This window comes from Myxocyprinus asiaticus, chromosome 39 (assembly GCF_019703515.2).
Source record: "Myxocyprinus asiaticus isolate MX2 ecotype Aquarium Trade chromosome 39, UBuf_Myxa_2, whole genome shotgun sequence".
Classification (NCBI taxonomy): domain Eukaryota; kingdom Metazoa; phylum Chordata; class Actinopteri; order Cypriniformes; family Catostomidae; genus Myxocyprinus; species Myxocyprinus asiaticus.
In genome coordinates, this window is record NC_059382.1 from 38,174,745 (window position 1) to 38,195,452 (window position 20,708).

Genomic DNA, 20,708 nt, shown 5'->3' on the forward strand with positions numbered 1-20,708 from the left:
TCTAGCGACACTACTTTCACGTCACAAACGTGATGATCAAGTGACAAAAACGGCGCAAAGAATATACCACTTTCCAACCAAAAGGGGTCATGCTCCAAATGTTTTTCCACATAATAAATATACTTTTATTTTACACATCACATTTAATATCACGATAAATTACGGGGTAATTTATCCCCCGTAATTTATAATCAGTAAATCAGTAAATTTCACTGTTATGTTTGTATTGTTATATGTGTCAAATCAAAGATTTTATCCTCACATTTCTGCTAAAGAGATGGTACCGTCCAGTGTCGCGTCAGAGTTCATAAGAAGAGCTGCGGTGTGCGTGTGTTGCGCTCGTGCCGGGTTTTTAAACATTGCTTTATTTTGGAACTGGTGGCCATCTAGTTTTATTTGATTCGCAAAGATGGCCTCAGGTAAGATATATTTTGTAAATAAGCTCTCAGAAAGCATTCGTCGTTTTTTAACCGTTTGCCGTTTAGGTTTGTTAGATATAGAAGCGCTTTAGCACAGCGCGCGCTTAGCATTGGTGGCTAAGTGGGTCGCGCGGGTTTTGTCAGAATAGAAGTGTTAACAAAGATTTTAAGAGAAAATAAATATAAATGTTTGTTTGAATGACAACAGTTGTTTGGTTTAACGCCGTCCAGCTCAATAAGAATGATTTAAATTGTGATGAATTATGTTTGAGCGCCATGTTCATTGTGTGGCGTGGTGGGATTTTTAGCATTAGCATTCATGCTGATCAGCGCATACTTGTATTTGCATACGTGTGTTGTGCGTGTTTATGTATACGTGCTTAAACTGTTTCGTGTGCGGTGTTATTTAAATGTCATATACTCTGACTAATTATTCATGCTTGTTTGACCCGTAGATTCAGGCTACGGGCATCATGGAGCTCAACAAAGGCAAGTCTAATTGAATATTTACATTACCAACACCGATCAGCCACAACATTAAAACCACCTGCCTAATATTGTGTAGATCCCCTTCGTGCCGCCAAAAACAGCACCAACCCACATCTCAGAACAGCATTCAGATATTATATTCTTCTCACCACAATTGTACCGAGCAGTTATCCGAGTTACCGTAGACTTTGTCAGTTCGAACCAGTCTGGCCATTCTCTGTTGACCTCTCTCATCAACAAGGCATTTCAGTCAACAGAACTGCCACTCACTGGATGTTTTTTGTTTTTGGCACCATTCAGAGTAAATTCTAGAGACTGTTGTGTGTGAAAATCCCAGGAGATCAGCAGTTACAGAAATACTCAAACCAGCCCATCTGGCACCAACAATCATCCATGTGATTATTTAATCAACCAACTGTGTGGCTGCAGTGCATAAAATCATGCAGATATGGGTCAGGAGCTTCAGTTAAGGTGCACATATCATATCATAATGGGGGAAAATTTTGATCTCAGTGATTTGGACTGTGGCATGATTGTTGGTGCCAGATGGGCTGGTTTGAGTATTTCTGTAACTGCTGATCTTCTGGGATTTTCACACACAACAGTCTCTAGAATTTACTCTGAATGGTGCCAAAAACAAAAACCATCCGGTGAGTGGCAGTTCTGTTGACTGCAATGCCTTGTTGATGAGAGAGGTCAACAGAGAATGGCCAGACTGGTTCGAACTGACAAAGTCTACGGTAACTCGGATAACTGCTCTGTACAATTGTGGTGAGAAGAATATCATCTCAGAATGCTGTTCTGAGATGTGGGTTGGTGCTGTTTTTGGCAGCACGAGGGGGACCTACACAATATTAGGCAGGTGGTTTTAATGTTGTGGCTGATTGGTGTGTGTGTATATAATGTACATTTCAGAATTTCCATGAATAACTCTGTGTTCTGCTAGTCATGTTTTATATAACCCACTGCAGTCCTCAAATGATCAAACTACTCTCATAAAGCACAGTGGGCCTACCTTTTTTTTTTTCTTTTTTTTGTACAATGAAGTTTTTCAAATGTATTGCTATATATTTCGGGATGCATACTAACATTTCTTTATTAAATATACAGCTATGGATCTTATGGTGGATCCCAAGGTTATCAAGGCGGACAGGTAATGATTTTAAAATATTCGTAGTCTGTTGTTTGTAAGTGTCGTAATAGTGTTTGGGTGTGACTGGTTTTGTATTTCCAGCAGGGATATGGTCAAGGCAATGGAAGCAGCTCTTATGGTGGTTCTGGGCAATCTGGTGGTGGTATGACTTTTTTTTTTTTTTCCATTCTCTCCATTAAAATTCAATTTGTTATTGAGAGTTGGAATGTAATTCTTTTTCTCTAAAGGAGAAAGTTATGGCCAGTCGGCTCCAGGATATTCCTCTGGCTATGGTCAACAACCACCGCAGCAGCAGGGCTATGACAGCTATGGACAGCAGGGCTCTGAATCCTCACCTGGGTGAGATCTGACTTTTAAATTGCATACAGACTAAACCTAGGATCAGGGCTTTTATGGCATTTTGATGAAGGCTTTGTCTAAACCTCTTCACCCCTGTTTTTTCTGATACAGCTTCGGTGGAGAGAAGTCGTATGGCCAGCAGTCTGTAGGTGGAAGTGCCGGAGGGTATGGTCAGTCCGGTGGCTCGTATGGGGGTTCTCAAGGTGGCTACGGACGACGCAACGATGGTAATGCCTTTGGAATGTATTATGCATTTAAATTCAGCAGACATGTGTCCCTCCCTTGGATGACCACTAATCTGAACCTTAATGGTCTGTGTTGTGACTTTTTATAGGAATGTTTTTGGTAAAGTTTGGTTACAGAAATGTTTGTCCTCAGGTGATACCCGGAGGTATGGTGATGATGGTGGCTCAGATCGGTCTGAGGGATACAGGGGCAGGGGACGTGGGGGTTATGATCGTGGCGGTTATGACCGTGGTGGCTTTGACAGAGGTGGCCGAGGCGGCCCACCCTCCGGTATTGGGTAAGTGTGCCCATCCCAGAAGGTATTGCTGTACTGTCACTTAAAGATGCATGAAATAATGCTATCTAACTGATTGCACAGACGTTTAATAGGCCTGTATGATATTGATGAAAGGAAGAAAATATTAATTTTAGAATGTGACAACAGCGCTTGGACTATGCAGTTCAATTGCTGTTTCTTTTTAACAGGTAAAATAGTAAACTCAACCAAAATTTGCTATTGGTATTGTTCAAATGAAGTCTGATTATTTGGAGAATTAATTTTTACCTAGCCCTAAAGCTTAATATTTTGCTTTTATCTGTGGATGATCATTTTGGTTAAATATCTGCAGGTTAGACTTTAAACTCCCCTATTGTACAGCAAAAGGTGGTTCCACTTCATTTTGAAGTGGTTACACTTGGTTTGGAGCCAGCATCTCTGTATATCTGTAATAACACCCACCATTTGGAATAGAATGTGTTTGACAGAATGAGACATAGAATGTGTATAAAGAAGGTTGTAGACTTAAACAGTAGCCAGGTTTCCATTTAAAAAGTTCATTCACAAAGAAAATGCACAATTTTAGAAGGTTTTTTTTATTCTTATTATTTTATTCCTATGAATGATTAAATGCATGACTGGTATGTCTATGGCTATTTTCTTCAAGGTTTCAGCTACTTCAGAATCCATAAAACGAAATCCATACAAGTCTTAAAACGTCTTGCTTGTTGTTTGACTCGCCAGATAAGTGAATGGAAGCCTGGCTAATTATGGTGAAACATCATTTGTGTAGGAGAGCCCTAAGTAGACCTGACACATTTTACAGCATATTCCAGAGCCATTTTGATTGGATTTTCACACTTACAAAGGCCGTGCCCTCACTACACTTTTTGCTGTGATTGTTGCAGACGGGTTTTCGAGGTCTGTGACAAAAACACCAGGTTACAGACAAATCGATGCTTGCTTCGGACGGCAATGTTCGGACTCGTTAAGTAGGAGTAGGACAGTGACGTAATCGGCTCTTGTCTTGAGCTGTTACAAACACATCAGTATTTTCCAGCATGTTTTGTGATGTTGCCACAGTCTTGTAGTGCTTGATTCTCTGACAACAGTGATGTGCTTTGTTTTTACAAAAAAACAAAAAAAAAAAAAAACATTGAACAAGATTCAAAGATTAATTTCTGAAGCAAGTGTTGATGAATGTGGAGCAAACATGGAGCTCTACATGTTACATAAAATATACAATAATTTGATCATACCATATAATCAAACATTTGTTAATTGATTTTAAATTGAAGTGTTTAACAAGCTGACTTTTTTTTTTTTTGTATGGTTTGAAACAAATATGGTGTCAAAAGTGAAACTTGTTTAAATTATAAATCTGAGAGGCCAGCTGCTCATCTGTCGAAGTCCCATGAACAATTGCCTGTTTCGAATGTAACACATGAACAAACAGTTTCTTACTCTTGGCCAAAGATCTTGTAATGTGTTCACTACTTCTATGCTTTGTGTAATTTGCACTAGAGGTTGACAAATAGTGAATTTTGCGATTTTACTATAATGTGTTGGAAAAGGTGGATGATTTTAAAAATCGATTTATAGAATGTTAATTGTTTATTTCCTGACTAAGACTGGCATGGATAAAGATGCTACAAGAGTCCAAAATTAATGAAATCCCAGGTTCAGTTTATTGTTGGATCAAAATCCAAATAACCAAAAAGAAATAATTTTAAGATTTGGTGCATAAAGTGGGACTTATTTCAAGTCTCTTATTTTGACTTGTCTTGGATCTGTTACATCTGTGCTTTTTTATATTTCAATTGTTTGCCAAATTAAGCTTTTTATTAGTGATGCACCGAAACTTTAATTTCAGTAAAAAATTAATTTTCATTTAGCCGAAAATAAAGTTTGGGTAATTACTGTGATCATTTGTGGCAATGTGTTTTAATTTAGTCAATTAATTTAGCTTCTAAGCTTATCAATAAGGAGAGGGGGAAGAAAAAAAAAATAACAGTACAAAGGTGAAAAGTGGATTTTATTTCTGAACTGTGCACTTCATAACATTTATTTAGGTGTCAAATATCAAACACTCAGATTTATCTATTTAAAAATAAAATAGGGTTCTGTAATATAACAATCAAATTGTTGCGCGGTAGCACTCGGAGTCAGTCTGGTATTTGGGTTGCTCTCTTATGATCTTGTCGAACGTCATACAGCATCGGTGGTGTGCGCATCTCATCCGTTGTATGGGCGTTTTTGAACATCGGAGAAGTCTCTGTGTTGTGCGCACCGTATCCATTATCCTCAACCGGCAGTCCACTGAGTCCCATGTCTTTGGTCTCCATCATATCAATTTCAGTTTTGATCATTTTCGTGTGCCCGCTGCTTTATACCAGAATCAAAGTAATTATCTATTGTATCGCGGATCAATTAGCGATGCCGTACAAGGGTACGGATTCCATCTGAATAAATCGCCTGCTGACAGCCTCCAAGAGTGTTTCGCCAGGGAGATTTTTCTTTGTCGTTGTTTTGGTGAACTCTGTATGCTGTTCAGGGTGTCATATTCTCAGGTGATGAATCAAACTGGTTGTACTAAAGTTATTCGGCAAAGAGCAGCCTCTCGATATCAGTTGATCAAATTTTACATTGCTACTTTAGCATCCTTTTTGGTCACTGAAGTTCATCCACAATGCAGACATGTTTACTTGTTGTAGCTTAACCACGTTGTGCACAAAATGGGAGGAGACGCTGACACTGTCAAAACGCGTCATCAAAGCGCTAATTAAACGTCACCAGTCAATGGCATCAGCCCTCAAACTATTTCGGACATTGTTATTTTTGTAATTTTTTTTGCTGTTTTGGCCAAATATTTTCGGTGCGTCCCTACTTTCTGTAGTCCATTTATGCACCAGATTTTGTATATATACATGTATGTTTCACCAGTTTTTTTTTTTGACCAATTTGGACCACTTGAATATCTAATAAAAAAAAATGCATTGAACTGAGGATGGAAAATAGATTAAGGCAGCAAAACCCCACAGGTGTCAGTGATCTAAAAAATTATTCACCTCTATAGGCTGCCATTATACTGTAGAACCAAGCCGTTGTAACTGTCGTGTTCTCTGGAGGAGGAACACTGAGGAATGAACCTAATGACATAGATTTTTGCTGATAACCGAGAGTGGAACTATCGGCATCGATTAATCCATAAAACCGTTAGATCAGTCTACCTCTAATATGCACACATTGGCTGTGACATGACAACACCACTGAAGACACATTGTGAGCAGTACAGTGATTCTGGTAGTCTGTCAGTTGTGTAGTAAGGGCACGGCTTAAAGTTAATTTCCCTGGACTTGAAAGTTGTAAACGCTAAAGCAAAGTCACAAGGACAGTTCTGAAGTAGGTTACATTTTTGTCAAGTTAACTTAACTGAAAAAGCTTTTAAGTTTGCTTTGGGATTTTTATTTTTTTTTTAGCTATTTTGGTAGTGCTCATTTCTTCTGGCTGCCCTGTCCATTGTTTTAATTGAAACTTATTATTAATGGAAAGTTCAGTGAAAAGGAACAATTCTCAGTCACTCCACATGAATCGGTGTCTTTAAAGTGTTTGTTTCTTTTTGTGTTAACATGGTCTACATTTTATACTACAGGTATCAAAGTGAGTGAAATTAAACTTGGACCTCAGCCATTGGAGCTCATAAGCACTCATAATGGAAGAAAATGTTTGCTCGTCTACACGATTACCAGAACATTAGACAATCTGGTTAAAATCTTTGACGACAACTAAAGAGGGAGCGGCGAGGTTGTCCTCCACGCTCTGCTCTGGTTTTAGTTGCATCACAGTCTCAATTCAGAGCAACAAATCTTAAAGTTGAGCATTTAATCAATTCTCAATTGGAAGCAGATAAAGTCCATTTTAGACTTGCCTCAGTTTCAATTTGAAATGTTACATTTACTATTGGCCCATCATCTGTCAATGGGAGATGTTTCCTCCTCGGTAGTAAACCATGGCAGGAGTACTGATAAAGAGAGGGAGCCTTGTGCTCCCAGGTTTCAACAAAGGAAAGCCATCATATCTTCAATTTTTCCTCTGCAGTGGTGGTGACCGCGGTGGCTACAAAAATTACGGTGGTAAGTGATGAGCATCCGAACTGTCTCAATGGGGGAAGGAGATAAGAGATACAGAAAGATTAACTGGCAAATGAACTCTTGAGAGCCACCATTTTATCTGTGAAACTCAATGGAACTTCACATTTTATTGCTGTCCTCCCTTTGGTAATGCTCTTGTGGGCTAAAGTCTAACATATACTCAGTTTTACTTGTAAAACATGGTATACTTGCATGAGGAAATTGAATTAAACGCCAGCGTTCTGGATGCCAACTATGCACATGGCGAAGAAGAAACACATGATGTAGCTGAAGAGTACTTGGTGGATTTATTTTGTTACTAAACTCAAAAAATTTGTGCTGGTGTCAAAGGTGTTGGAAAGTGGTGCAGCAATTTTGAACAGACACTGGTGCATAGCTTAAACTGACACTGTCAAGTCATCTAAGTAGCAAAAGGTGTTTTTTATTTTTTTTTATTTTTTTCTAGATGTAAATTTAGTGAAATAGGTTTTATAATTTCATGAAAAGTGATAGTTTCTGAAGTTCTCATGGTGGTTTTTCTCTTTCGTCTCTTGCTGTTTTTCAGGACCCAGAGACTATGGTCAAAAGGATGACGGAGGTTAGTGTTGATCGATTAATCGCCTTTCACCCTGAAATCAAGAGAAAATATTTCACTTAAAATGAAGCAGAAATTGGAGTTACAAGTCAATCAAATGTTCATCAACTTTGACCAATATCTTCTACATGCAAAGTCCAAACTTTGCAATGCTTTGTAAACTTCATGTAGACATTGAGCATGCACTCTACATTTTTATATATTTTATTTTTTTTCCAATTTAGCTATAATTAAAACTCCTTGACTGCAACCTTTTCATCAAGGAAGTTTGTACATACAAGTGCTAATACATCCTTAAAATTGATTGGACAAACCAACAAAAATGGCTGCCAGCAGCTAATAATTTAAATTGTAAATGGCTGATCATTGTGAAATTTTGCATGTGCTTACTGGGTGTCCAGATGATGCTTGCCACATGCTGTTGCTATAATTTACAAATAGTAAATCATATAGCTTTTAAATCAAACTCTAAAGGGCTAGAATGAAATGTGTACTTCCTCTGAATCCTTCAGTGCCCCGTAATCAATTGGTCATTTGGTTTTCTATCTATGCAAGAGAAGATTGTTTGAAAAACCTAAATTTTCAAACTCATCCTAGGCCATTTGTCTGATGTGCACAACAGATTCTCTTGAAAAACTTAAGAATTTTGATTGATAAATTGTTCAGAAGATATACAGTGCATCCGGAAAGTATTCACAGCGCTTCACTTTTTCCACATTTTGTTATGTTACAACCTTATTCCAAAATGGATTAAATTCATTATTTTCCTCAATTCTACGAACAATACCCCATAAAGACAACGTGAAAGAAGTTTGTTTGAAGTCTTTGCAAATTTATTAGCCAGTACAATTTTGGGTGTGGCATATAATGATGAATTGGCCTGTATCTTGTGAGTGCAATTTCCGAACTTCACAAAACTTGGTACACCCAAACAACCGTACATTCTGAGGACACATGCCAAATTTGATCAATTTCTGTTGTTAGGGGGCTCTATAACTTAAAATCTTAATGAACTGTTATTGAAGAAGCTGATATGACACTAAAACAAATGTCCACAATCTATTTCATATTTGGCCATTTTTGTCATGTTCTCTTCATTTGTGTTTGTACCCTGATGATCGCCATATTTGATTAGAATTTTTGGCGTGACCTGAAATTATCTTGGATTTGTGAGATTCACCCTGATATAGTATATCAAAATGAGAAATTTCTCAACGTGCTTTTCTCAACTTTCCTTGATTTTAATTCTCTCCATTCCAGATGACCAGGATAACTCGGACAATAATACCATCTTTGTCCAAGGTCTTGGAGAAGATGTCACCACTCAGGAAGTGGGAGACTTCTTCAAACAGATAGGAATCATCAAGGCAATCTGACTCACTTTAAACATCACCACATTATAAGTGACTAAGGAGTTTTATTAACAAATGTTAATCTGATCAATGCTCTAATCACACTTTAAAAAGGTGAATAAGAAGACGGGCCAACCCATGATTAATCTATACTCTGATAAAGCCACTGGTCGACTGAAGGGTGAAGCCACAGTGTCATTTGATGATCCTCCCTCGGCCAAAGCTGCCATTGAGTGGTTTGATGGTATGAGAAACATCCCTGAGTCTGCTTGTCTTTTACAAAGCATGTGTGATGCTGATTTCACTGGTATTTTATCTGCAATACAGGAAAAGAATTCAATGGAAGACCTATTAAGGTGTCGTTTGCTACAAGAAGGGCTGAGTTCAGCCATAGAGGAGGAGGCGGCGGCGGCGGTGGTGGCGGGCGAGGCCGTGGTGGTGTGTTTTGGAAGCTGTTTTTCATCCTGCTTGTGTCCTAGTTGCTTTACTAGTGGAACAAAATGCATTAATGGCTAACGAGGTGTTCCTGTTGTTTTTGTGCATCTTGGTGCGTTTGCTCCAAGGTTTTCGAGGAAGGGGCAGTGGCGGCTTCGGTGGTGGTGGTCCCTCGTTTGATGTAAGAGGAGGAGACTGGCCTTGTCCCAACAGGTGTGGAAGACTAGCGTTATTTGTGAAAATTTGAGAGGAATTGTTGTACTTGTTGAATTTGTTGTACGTTAAAATTCAAAGCTCTTTTTATACCACCTCCTGCAGCTCCTGTGGCAACATGAACTTTGCCCGAAGATATGAGTGTAACAAATGTGGAGCACCTAAACCAGAAGGTGAAAGTCATGGAGGAGGTACAGATATAGTATTTTTTTATTTTATTTATTTATTTTTTTACCAGCACTCAAACCTTTTGTGACCAATAGAGGGTGCAATTTCCCTCATCAACATGAAATCAAAATTGGCCCCATTAACTTTAAACATTCTCAATAGCCAGGTTTCAATCCAAGATTATGCACAAAATTGCAAAAGCAATTTGCAAATAAAGCAGTGTTTCCATTGCATGTGAGAGACTCGCCACTTAAGAAATTGGTGCGAAATTGAAGTTGAAGCCACAGTGGCTCTTTTATTAAATGCAATAAATTACTTTAAGAGCGTGCAGACAAGACGCTGCGTGTTTGTTAGCATTCAGTGGCAGATGCCTTCTGTTGGAGTTGAAGTGTGTCACACAGTTCTGGGAGGTAATGGTAGCCAATCATTTTGATAACGGACTTTGGCATTTCAGTATAACCAGAGCAACATTTGAGACGCTATAGGAGATTTTATTCATGTCTTGCAGTTTCAATCCAGCATTTGTGATCCTAAAAATTAGAGTAAAAATGTTATTGGAAACCCAGCTAATGTTAGTCCTGGCCTTTTTTTTTTTTTTTCTCTCGCTCTTTCACTGTCTTTTCATGTTGACTTGCATTAATTAACGGGTGATAAATATCATGTTCACTGCACCACTCATACAAACTGTTCACTTCCAGACCGTGGTGCTCGGGGCGGATATGGAGGTGACCGCGGGGACCGTGGCGGCTTCAGAGGCGGAAGAGGAGGTGGAGGTTTCAGGGGTGGTGACCGTGGAGGCTATGGTGGTGGCGGCTACAAAATGGGTGGAAGGTAAAAACTCACCCAAGAGGTGTGGGGTTTTTTATTTTTTATTTTTTTTAAATGCATTTAAACTGGTTTTCCTAACACTTGTCTTTGTATTTTTAGAGGAGACCACAGAGACGAGAGACGAGGACGACCATACTGAAGACTTTGTGGATTCCAAAACTTTGCTATGGGGGGGTGGATATTGGAAGGGTTTGAAAGGGTAATGGGGAGAGGTTTGTGTTTGCATACCTTTCCTTTGCATGAACGTCCTACGTACTGTCGGAAATGAGCAGTTTTTTTCCCCCCCATTAATGTTGAATCTACTGTGAGGGGCCATGGAAGTAGAAGGGATCGTATTTTGGACTCTTTCAATAAATTGAGACCTGTCAGGGGAATTGCTAAAACTGGCATCAGATCAGCTTTAATTGGTAATTTTGCTCTAGCTGAATGGAGGGGGGAGGGGCCAGATGTTATTTGTTAATTTTTAATTTACTGACTTGTAGAATCTGGTATTTAGTGTGTGATTTGTGAAATGCTTAATATCATTGTTTTGTAAAATCAACATGAAATGTTTTACTTAGGGTTTTCTTTTTGCAAATATTAAAACACTTGTGATCTTAATGTGCTTCGGCATTACTTATTGTTTTGATGTTCGGCATATGCCTGAGCAGTTACCTTTCAAGCCTAACAATGGTAACACTAATGTGAACTTTAAGGTTTAATAAAGGGTTCATTAATAGGTAGCAAGTAATTTACAAATGCATTATAAATCATTGTTATGCAGTTATTACACCACAAATTAAAAGTTATTAAAAATTACTTTGCAGAACTTGCCAAATAGTGAGCATGTTGTAAATGCTTTCTAAACTTCATTGTATTAACTTAAAATCCTGATTCATGATTTGTCACATTGCAGCAAAAATACACCATTATAGTGAGATGAAAATGAGGCATTATCGTTTTGCTTCAGTCTGCTTTGTGTTATATTCATTACTGTAATGTCTCGACTCACTTGAATTCACTTTGTCGCAATGTCAAAAATGGTTTTACCTAGTCCTAGTTTCCTAATGTCCTCTGCATAAACACTTGCAGCACATATGATATAATAAACCATACTGAACTTCATGTACATAGGTTTCAACTGTTGGTCACTTTTTAATAAATGCTCATATTTGCCCACTTTACATTAATGAGCATTTTCATAGGTTACTAATGTTGAAAGTGTTAAGCATTTATAACAAGAGGCTCACTATTTGGCAGATATTGCATGAAAGTCACCCATTTTATGAATGTTGTTATGACTACATCAGTAAATTATGCATTTGTAAATTCATTTGTCGTTAATGAACCCCATTACAAACCCTTAAAGAACCGTAATGGTTACCGTAATGATTCATTAAATTATTTATTACTTTATAAAGGCTGGCTTGTATGCACATCATAGTTCACATTTGGTCAGGGTCAGAAAATGAGTACTCAGGGCCAAAATGCCCCCTTAATTAAAAATACCCCTGTACTGAATTCTTATGTTTTTATTTATCATCCAGTATTCTTTATATTCTATTATAGTCCTATTTACATATTGTTGCATTAAATATGAGTTAATGTTGACATAAATTTAAGGGTAAGAGGTAGGCTAGTAAATTCTCAATCTTAAGAATTTGTATTAATAAATTGTTTAAATTTAAGTATTTGAAGTAAATGGATGAGACAGTTTGTTTTATATGGCTAGTAAATAATTGCCCTCATAAAGGTAAAAATGCCTCTGAAAATCCATTACAGGGGGCAAATTTTGCCCCTTAATGTAGGTTAATTTTTGACACTGCATTTGGTGTAGTTAGGTGCATAAAACATGCCTTCAATATCTGCAGTGAGGATGTTTGTGAGTTTAGTGGTGTGACTTTTGAAGATCCACAGTTAAGTCGAGAAAGGTCTAAAGATACTTTAATGAAATAACGTTCATTACCCAGCTAGCACACGCACAACTCCAAGATTTCTGTCTGTTTCAGGTCTTTTCATCTGGAAAGCAACACAATCTAATTAACATCTGCTAAACATCTTAAAAAGATCAGATTTACAAAAATTCTAAATCATCAACATAAAGACATCTGCTGAATGTCTTATTGACATCCGAGACACTTATTGATATACGTCTAATAGATGTATTGCAGATGAGCAAACCCTGATCCCAGATAGCACATGCACATCTCCAAGATGTCTGTTTTAGATCTTATGATCTGGAAAGCATCACAATCTAATAAACATCTGCTAAACATCTTAAAAAGATCAGATTTATGAACATTCCAAATCATAACGTCTCAAAGAGATCTGCTGAATGTCTAATAGACATCTGAGACGAAACGGATGCAATGCGTCTAACAGATTTATTGCAGATGTGCAAACAATGTAAAATAGATGTTTTCCAGATATAAATATACACATCTAATAGATGTCTGGAAGATGTCAATTTAAGATTGTTTTATCTGCAATGCATCACATTCTAATTAACATCTGCTAAACATCTTAAAAAGATCAGATTTACATAATTCTATATCAGAAATGTTTCATAAACATCTGCTGTATGTCTTAATGACATCCGAGAGAAAACATCTTATAGATGTATTGCAGATGAGCAAACAACCTAAAAAAAATAAATATATGTCTTCCAGATGTAAATACACACATCAAATAGACGTCTGGGTGATGTTTGTGTGTTATCGGGTATGACGTTTCCTCGCGTATGTCAATAAGACATTCAGCAGATGTATTTGAGACGTTTATGATTTAGAATGTTTGTAAATCTGTTCTTTTTACGAAGTTTAGCATCCCAGATAGCGCATGTACATCTCCAAGATGTCTGTTTTAGATCTCTTTATCTGGAAAGCATCACAATCTAATTAACATCTGCTAAGCATCTTAAAAAGATCAGATTTATAAACATTCTAAATCATAAACGTCTCAAAGATATCTGCTGAATGTCTTATTGACATCCGAGAGAAAACGTCTTATAGACGTGTTCCAGAGGTAAACATCAAATATATGTCTGGGCGATGTAGGCCTACGTGTGTAATTATTTTAAAGATTAAAACAATTTACAATTTGTATTTGGTAAATGTTTGTTACAATTGCCCCTGATCCCACAGCCAAGATAAAGTCTTTGATGGTTTTATGGCTCCTGTCCCCAGTTTTATTTTTATCTATTGACAGCTATCATACGTTTTGCAGAGGCCTACAAATATTACTCATTATATCCAACTCCATTTCCAAAAGCATAATTACTTTTATGCAGCATCCATGTCGCGCATGACTACAGTATTATTGTAGTGAAGTTGAGGATGTTAGTGGTGACGCTCGTGCGCTCTGGAGGCGGAACACAAGTGAGGACTGTGAAGATTTTCCCTTTGGTTTGATGTCGCTTGTTCATCGTGATGGATGTGTTTTCATGAGGTGATAATAGAATGATGTGGTTGCTGCTGCTGTTAGTGCTGCTGTGCGTAAAGACCTCGGTGAGCTCTCCTGTGGCGGAGGTAAGACACGAGCTACAACAGTTATCGGTGTTCTTCCGTCGAAAATGATTCAGAACTACCAACTTCTGAGGTGTGTGAATGTGGACAAGGGTCATTTTCTTTCAACTTGAAGAACACAGCTGGTGAAACCGCTTGGAGATATCTCCTAATAACTACAGTTCAGCACAAAAGCTTTAATAAGATTGTTGTTTGAATGAGCTTATGTAAGTAGTTCTTGTGTAAGCTGTAAATAAGTGAGACTGTAAGTGTTTAAGGGGGGAAATGCAGGTTTTCGTGCCTAATTACTTTCATGCATTTGTACAAAAGTATATAAGCAGGTCCTGTGGATCATTGACAAGATAAAAATGAGAAATATGTGTGTATATATATATCTATATTATAAAATCTTGTTTAAAACATTTCAAGTTCGTAGATGTTGGTTTGATACATTTTGAGAAATTAAATAGAAAAAAGCATTTTCTGCCATGACTTTAAAAATGTCAAGTGGTGTTAACCACCAAGTAAAATGTAGTCCTTGTTGCAACTTGAATATAAGAGTATAGGCAACTTAAAGGGACAGCTGACCCAAAAATGAAAATCCTCTCATCATTTATTCACCCTCATACCATCCCAGATGACTTTCTTTCTTCTGCAGAACACAAAGGAAGATTTTTAGAAGAATATTTTAGCTCTGTACATCCATACAATGCAAGTGAATGGGTGCCAACATTTTTACACACATAAAGGATAAAAGTAATCCATAAGACTCCAGTATTTTAATCCAAATCTTCAGAATCAGAAGTGATATTATATGTGTGGGTGAGAAACAGATTAATATTTGTCCTTTTTTGCTAGAAATTCTTCTCCCTGCCCTTTTACTTTAAGAAAAATTTTAAAGTAAAAGTTAAAGTGGAGATTGACTGAGCAAGGAGAAGAATTTATAGGAATAAAAAAGGACTTAAACATTGATCTGTTTCTCACCCACACTTATCATATATCTTCTGAAGACATTGGTGGAGTCATATGGATTACTTTCTTGCTGATTTATGTGATTTTTGGAGCTTCAAAATTTTGGCACCCATTCTTTTGCATTGTATGGACCAAAAGAGCTGAAGTATTCTTCTAAAAATCTTCATTTGTGTTCTGAGGAAGAAAGTCATACACATCTGGGATGGCATTAGGGTCAGTAAATGATGAGAGAATTTTCATTTTTTAGTGAACTATCCCTTTAATTATTAATCCCAAAAAAGTTTCCAAACATATTTTTCAAAGTAACAAATATTTTGAATTTTTGAGTCATGAATATCAAGACATTTTTTTCATTGTTACTCCATTTGACATGCCTTTAAAAAAATAATAAAATATCTGATATTTAAATAATTAAAAAACTCAGTCATGAGGTTCTAAAGACGTACTAAAGACGTATTTCTTTTAAATAATATGAATAATATTTAATAAGAAAGTCACTGCCGTATTTTAAAAGTAATAATAATAAACGATTATTCCGCACTACTTAGGCCAACATTTCTCTTTTCTTTTCTTTAAATAACAGTTTTAATAAAAAAAATAAAAAAAATATTTTAGCTTTTATTTAACTAATTTTATATTTTTTTTACTACTATTTTTATTTATTTATTTATTTATTATTATATTTACTCATTCATTCTGTCTCTGGACAGTTTCACCACTAAGTCATTTTTTACTTCAAAATTATTTTGAAACTGAAAACATGTTCATCATATTATTGGTGTACGCGAGTTACTTTAGTGTGATTTGCAGTTGTAATGTGGGTCCTTTTTTTAAAAACTTAATAGATGAGTGTCACGTCACTGACCCAAATCCTAAATCCCTATTTTAAAGATTATTTCATTTAACTTTTTTCCTAAAATTATTATTAACTTAAATTAATAAAACTTTAAAAAATAATAATATTGTTCTTTGCATTTTTAATAACTATTAATATTTACTGTTGATAACTGTCAGTTTGCATTATAAGAGTCAAAGTATCATTTAAATATCTTGTTTTCCTCATTTGGGATCTGAATTCAAGTAAATTGAGTCTAAAGTCATGCTTTTGCCATGTATGAGATATATGTTGTCCTGCTTTGCCTTTCAGCTATAGAAAATGAGCCTCTATTGTCATCAGAATGATAGATGCAGCCCCAAAATTTGCAGTGAACTTGAGGCATTATTTTTACTGAGGTGGTTTTGAGTGTAAGTGCACTGTAACATCCCCATTCATGTGCAACTATGCTTATTTCTCTTGGTCTGAGGGGGAAAATATTATTGTAATTCTAAGAACCTTCTGAAGTCTGATCTTACCTGTGACCTCTGGGTGGTCCAGAACCACACACACTTTGGTAACCCAAATCTAATATGCAATTTGCATGCCAGTACCTGAGGGGGATTCCCTTGTACATGGACTGAAACTGATGCTTATAAAATAACAATAAAAAAAGGAATGAAAATCATTTCCTTTAGTTCCAGACATTGAAACATTTTCCCCTCTTTGTATAGTCATTTTAGTACTGCTGTCAACAGGTTTCACAATACCTGCAATCTTCCAAAGTATCTGTATTTCAGTCATTTTAAAATATTGTTTAGAGGCTCAAAGGCCAATATCTTCCTACCTATCTTACTTTCATGAAGGTAACAGCAAATGCCTGCAGCCACCTCAAAAGATGCTCATATGGGTATTGAAAACTGTTGTGTCTATATTTCAAGTGTAATTCATTCCATGATGCTTTGTATACAAAGCAAGTACAACCATTCTCCGTAAGTAAACGCACTTATGGATCTGTATATGTCAGATGGTTTTAGTGATCTCAGAGTGAGATCCCCCCTGCTGTCACAAGGCTATGGGAGTTAGACATTATGGTTGTGTGTGTGTGCAGGGTTTTCTGGAGCGATATGGATACCTGCATGAGGAGAATGAAACTCACAGTGCAGCTGAAGTCAAGTCTGCCATCAGGTACAGCAGTGCCTCTTGCCTTCTCTGTCCACACAAATAGTGATTTTCTGAGATTCTGGATCAAAGCTCTTTGGAACTTGTTAGCGTCTTTATTTACTCTGATTTTTTGGATAGCAGAAAATGAATCATAGTGCATATACAGTACGAGTCTTGTGTGACTGACTGAATTTTTTGCTTTTTTCAAGGGCCTACTGTTTCTTTTTTCTTTTTACTGTGTTTCTGTTATGAATACAATTATGAATCTGTTGTTTTTCTGATGCCAAGATGCCCTTTATTTTTTTAACACACTTCAACTGACCATCTAATTTCTAATTTCTCATCTCTTATTTATTTATTTATTTAATAATCTTTTGGATTTTAACCCCTTTTCTCCCCAATTTGGCATGCCCAATTCCCAACGCTCACTAGGTCCTCATGGTGGCGCAGTTGCTCACCACATTCCGGTTGGCAGTGGATAAATCTCAGTTGCCTCTGCATCTGGGACAGTCGGCCCGCGCAACTGATCACGTGGCTTGCTGGATGCTGGGTGAATAAAGTCACAATCTCTGTGCACAACTTACCACACGCCCCATCGAAAGCGAGAACCTCTATGTCACAATATGACCCATGTGACTCTACCCTCCCTAGCAACTGGGCCAATTTGGTTGCTTAGAAGGCCTGGCTGAAGTCACTCAGCACACCCTGGATTCGAACTCGCGACTCGAGGGGTGGTAGTCAGGATCATTGCTCACTGAGCTACCCTGGCCCTCCCTCATCTCTTTTTCTATCTGTTTCTTTCTGAGCAAGAAGTTTCAGGGCAGCAGATTCCGGGCAGAAGTTGAGGCAGAGCTATGAGATGCTATGTTCATGTTAATATTTTGTTATTCGATTGCAATACAAAACACATTATATGAGATATTGTATGCTTTGTTTATCATTATCAGTCCTTTTAAATATTTTATTATGAAAGTATTATTCACCATGCATTAATTTTTGTTATTTTGACAAATAGTTCCATTCCTGTTTGGGATCCTTACAAAAGAGATCACCGGACAGTCATGATATAGTTGATACTCATTATTTATTATTATTATTATTTTATTTTATTATTATTATTTAAAAACTACAATGCAAGAAAACATTGGTAAGGTTAACTTAGCATGCACACTATAAAACTGTGCAGTAAAAACAGCGAATTAGGATTCAACAATGATGGGGATGCAATATATTTTATTAAACATGAAATAATATGCAGTCATAAAAACAATTAAAATAATATGCACTTTCCCAAATCTTTCTCCCTAGGCTCACCGAGGGAGCCAGTTCTCCCCTGGCAAAACAGCATGAATATAATACCATTATTAGTTATCTCTGAGTAATACAAGTAATGGTTTAAATTAGTAAACTGAGTAGATGTTGGTGGCCAATTTTTAAGCTGAAGGATTTTGGATGAACTGTAAGATTAATGATTAAGTGTCTTTGAAGTTGATCCTGAATTAACTGCGTAATTGCACATTGATGCATTGTCCTTTGTTATTTGGCTGATGAAGGCTTTAGTTGGCAATTCATTTATGTCTATGGATTCCATTGAAAGAGAGTGTAGTCCATCTTATGACCAAGATGATGAAGGCAGAGGTCAGAGAGGGTTATCACAGTCCGGCAAGAAGCTTGTGCCAGCTCATTTCCAGTGAAGTCCATCCTAAGTCCAAGGTTCAGGCAGTGGCTAGTGAAGTATCCCATGTCTTACGGTTGGAAATGGCAGCAGTTCATACTCTGTGATAACCATCTTAGTAGACTGAAGTGATGTCTGGCTGGCACAGCCTGCAGTTAGTAGTCATCACTCAGTGACACATAGCGATGGGAGTGGGACATCGGGCAGGACAGTATCTGGATCTGACAGGCTCTGATAACCTCAGGATATGTATCCCAAGGATGAGACAGGGAAACAAACAGTATAATATTAGCATAGATCCCATTCACTTTAAAGTAGGGTTATAGAATATGAGATGTGTTTCTGGATCCGGCAGACCTGACTAATGCAGCATAGCTTTGAGTTGAGGGATAAATTAGGTGTATGCCTGGCTGAAGAGATGAGTCTTTAGTCTAGACTTATACTGAGAGAGTGTGTCTAAGTCCTGAACAAAGCTAGGAAGACTATTCCATAGTTTAGGAGCCAAATAGGAATAGGATCTACCTGCTTTTGTGGATTTTGATTTTCTACATATTATTAAAAGGCTGGAAATTTGCAATCGTAGCAAACGTTATGGATTATAGTGTGATCGCTTAAGTACTGAGGAGTGAGACCATTCAAAGCTTTGTTAGTAATTATTAGAATTTTGAAATTTATAGTAAACCTAACAGGTAGCCAATGTAGCGATAATAAAATGGGGCTGAAATGGTCATATTTCTTGGTTTTAGTCAGCACTTTAGCTGCTGCATTTTGAATCAACTGAAGTTTATTTACTGAACCTGCAGGACAACCTCCCAGTAATGCATTACAATTATTGTCTTGAGGTCATGAATGCACGTATTAGCTTTTCGGCATCAGCAACAGAGAGCATGTGTCGTAACTTAGCAATATTTCTGAGGTGAAAGAATGCTGTTCTACAAACATTGGAAATGTGATTTTCAAAGGACAGATTGCTTTCAAATTTGGTAGATTGCTATCAAATATTACATCCAAGTTCTTAACTCTAGAAGACGATGTAACAGTGCATGCATTCAGAGTCAAATGATGTTCTAGCACAGGGGTCGGGAACCTTTTTTCAATAAGGAGCCAATTTTTATATTTTTGGTTGATGCATTTTTTCGAAAGAGCCATACCACAAACGAATAATTTATTATTTTCAAAAACAAAATTTTTCAATAAAATAAAATTTTTATATTGCCCTTAGACTACTCAAAAACAAACAAATATGCAAAAATTAATAGGTAACATGTTGCAATATGGAATTGAGTTCACGTGTTTGTGCGGGTCTCCATAAAATTACTTCATTTTACAATTGTTCAAACATTTTACTTCCCTTTTGGGCTGGGCGATATGTAAAAAATATTTTTATGATAATCGCATTTAAAATATTGCGATATCCCATTATATGGTCAACCCCCAAGGTTGGTGAATATTTTTGCTTTATTGATTTTGCTTTAAAAATTAAATTAATTTATTAAAACACAAAAAAACTTAAAAGACATTTCTAAATTCAAATTGCACTTTAAATGAAATGAAAAAAGCAATTAAAATAACAAAGTGATTAAATTTTTTTATATATAACCACCTCCACAAATCCAAACATTTCTCCAACGACCCCATTTGCCATCACGCAAGTATCATAACAGGTGAAAAATTACTTATAGCCTACAAATTAAGAATAAAGACAATTATAAATGTAAAGATAATTATAATAATCATCATAATAAATAAGCCTAATAAATTCCCTTGTGTTCCCAAAAAATACTGCCAAATGTGTTCTTCTCGAATGTGTTTGTATTGCGTTTTGGTAATACAGTTTATGCTGCCTAAAGAAAAGAAAATAGAACTAAATTTTAGGTTCAAGGTGAACATGTCTTGTATTACTTTATGATTTAATCACTTTCATCTTTGTTTCTTTAATACAAAGATACCTGTCTATATTACTGAACTTGCAGAGTTG

At 36.6% G+C, this 20,708-nt stretch overlaps 2 protein-coding genes across 2 annotated transcripts in view; both read left to right on the plus strand.

Moving 5' to 3' along the window:
- The first annotated feature begins 297 nt into the window (after positions 1-297).
- Positions 298-11,223, plus strand: LOC127429499 (RNA-binding protein FUS-like). Its single transcript, XM_051678540.1, has 16 exons — positions 298-419; positions 875-908; positions 2,019-2,061; positions 2,143-2,203; positions 2,289-2,400; positions 2,512-2,627; positions 2,779-2,923; positions 7,001-7,035; positions 7,598-7,630; positions 8,888-8,994; positions 9,094-9,223; positions 9,307-9,417; positions 9,543-9,627; positions 9,733-9,818; positions 10,494-10,626; positions 10,723-11,223. The coding sequence occupies exons 1-16, from the start codon at positions 410-412 to the stop codon at positions 10,760-10,762; spliced, it is 1,281 nt and encodes a 426-aa protein (XP_051534500.1). The 5' UTR covers positions 298-409; the 3' UTR covers positions 10,763-11,223.
- Positions 11,224-13,956: 2,733 nt separating this feature from the next.
- The window catches only part of mmp28 (matrix metallopeptidase 28), a 52,789-nt gene continuing 46,037 nt past the window's right edge, over positions 13,957-20,708 (plus strand). The window contains exons 1-2 of the mRNA XM_051678533.1: positions 13,957-14,129; positions 17,003-17,079. Of these exons, the coding sequence (XP_051534493.1) occupies positions 14,061-14,129; positions 17,003-17,079 (146 nt within the window). The 5' untranslated portion in view covers positions 13,957-14,060. The remainder of the gene's footprint in view (positions 14,130-17,002; positions 17,080-20,708) is intronic.

What these genes read in the sequence shown, in the direction of transcription:
- LOC127429499 (XM_051678540.1), top strand. An exon ending in AAGGTTATCAAGGCGGACAG is followed by an intron (nt 2,062 to 2,142) that starts GTAATGATTTTA and finishes TTGTATTTCCAG; the next exon opens with CAGGGATATGGTCAAGGCAA. An exon ending in CTACGGACGACGCAACGATG is followed by an intron (nt 2,628 to 2,778) that starts GTAATGCCTTTG and finishes GTTTGTCCTCAG; the next exon opens with GTGATACCCGGAGGTATGGT.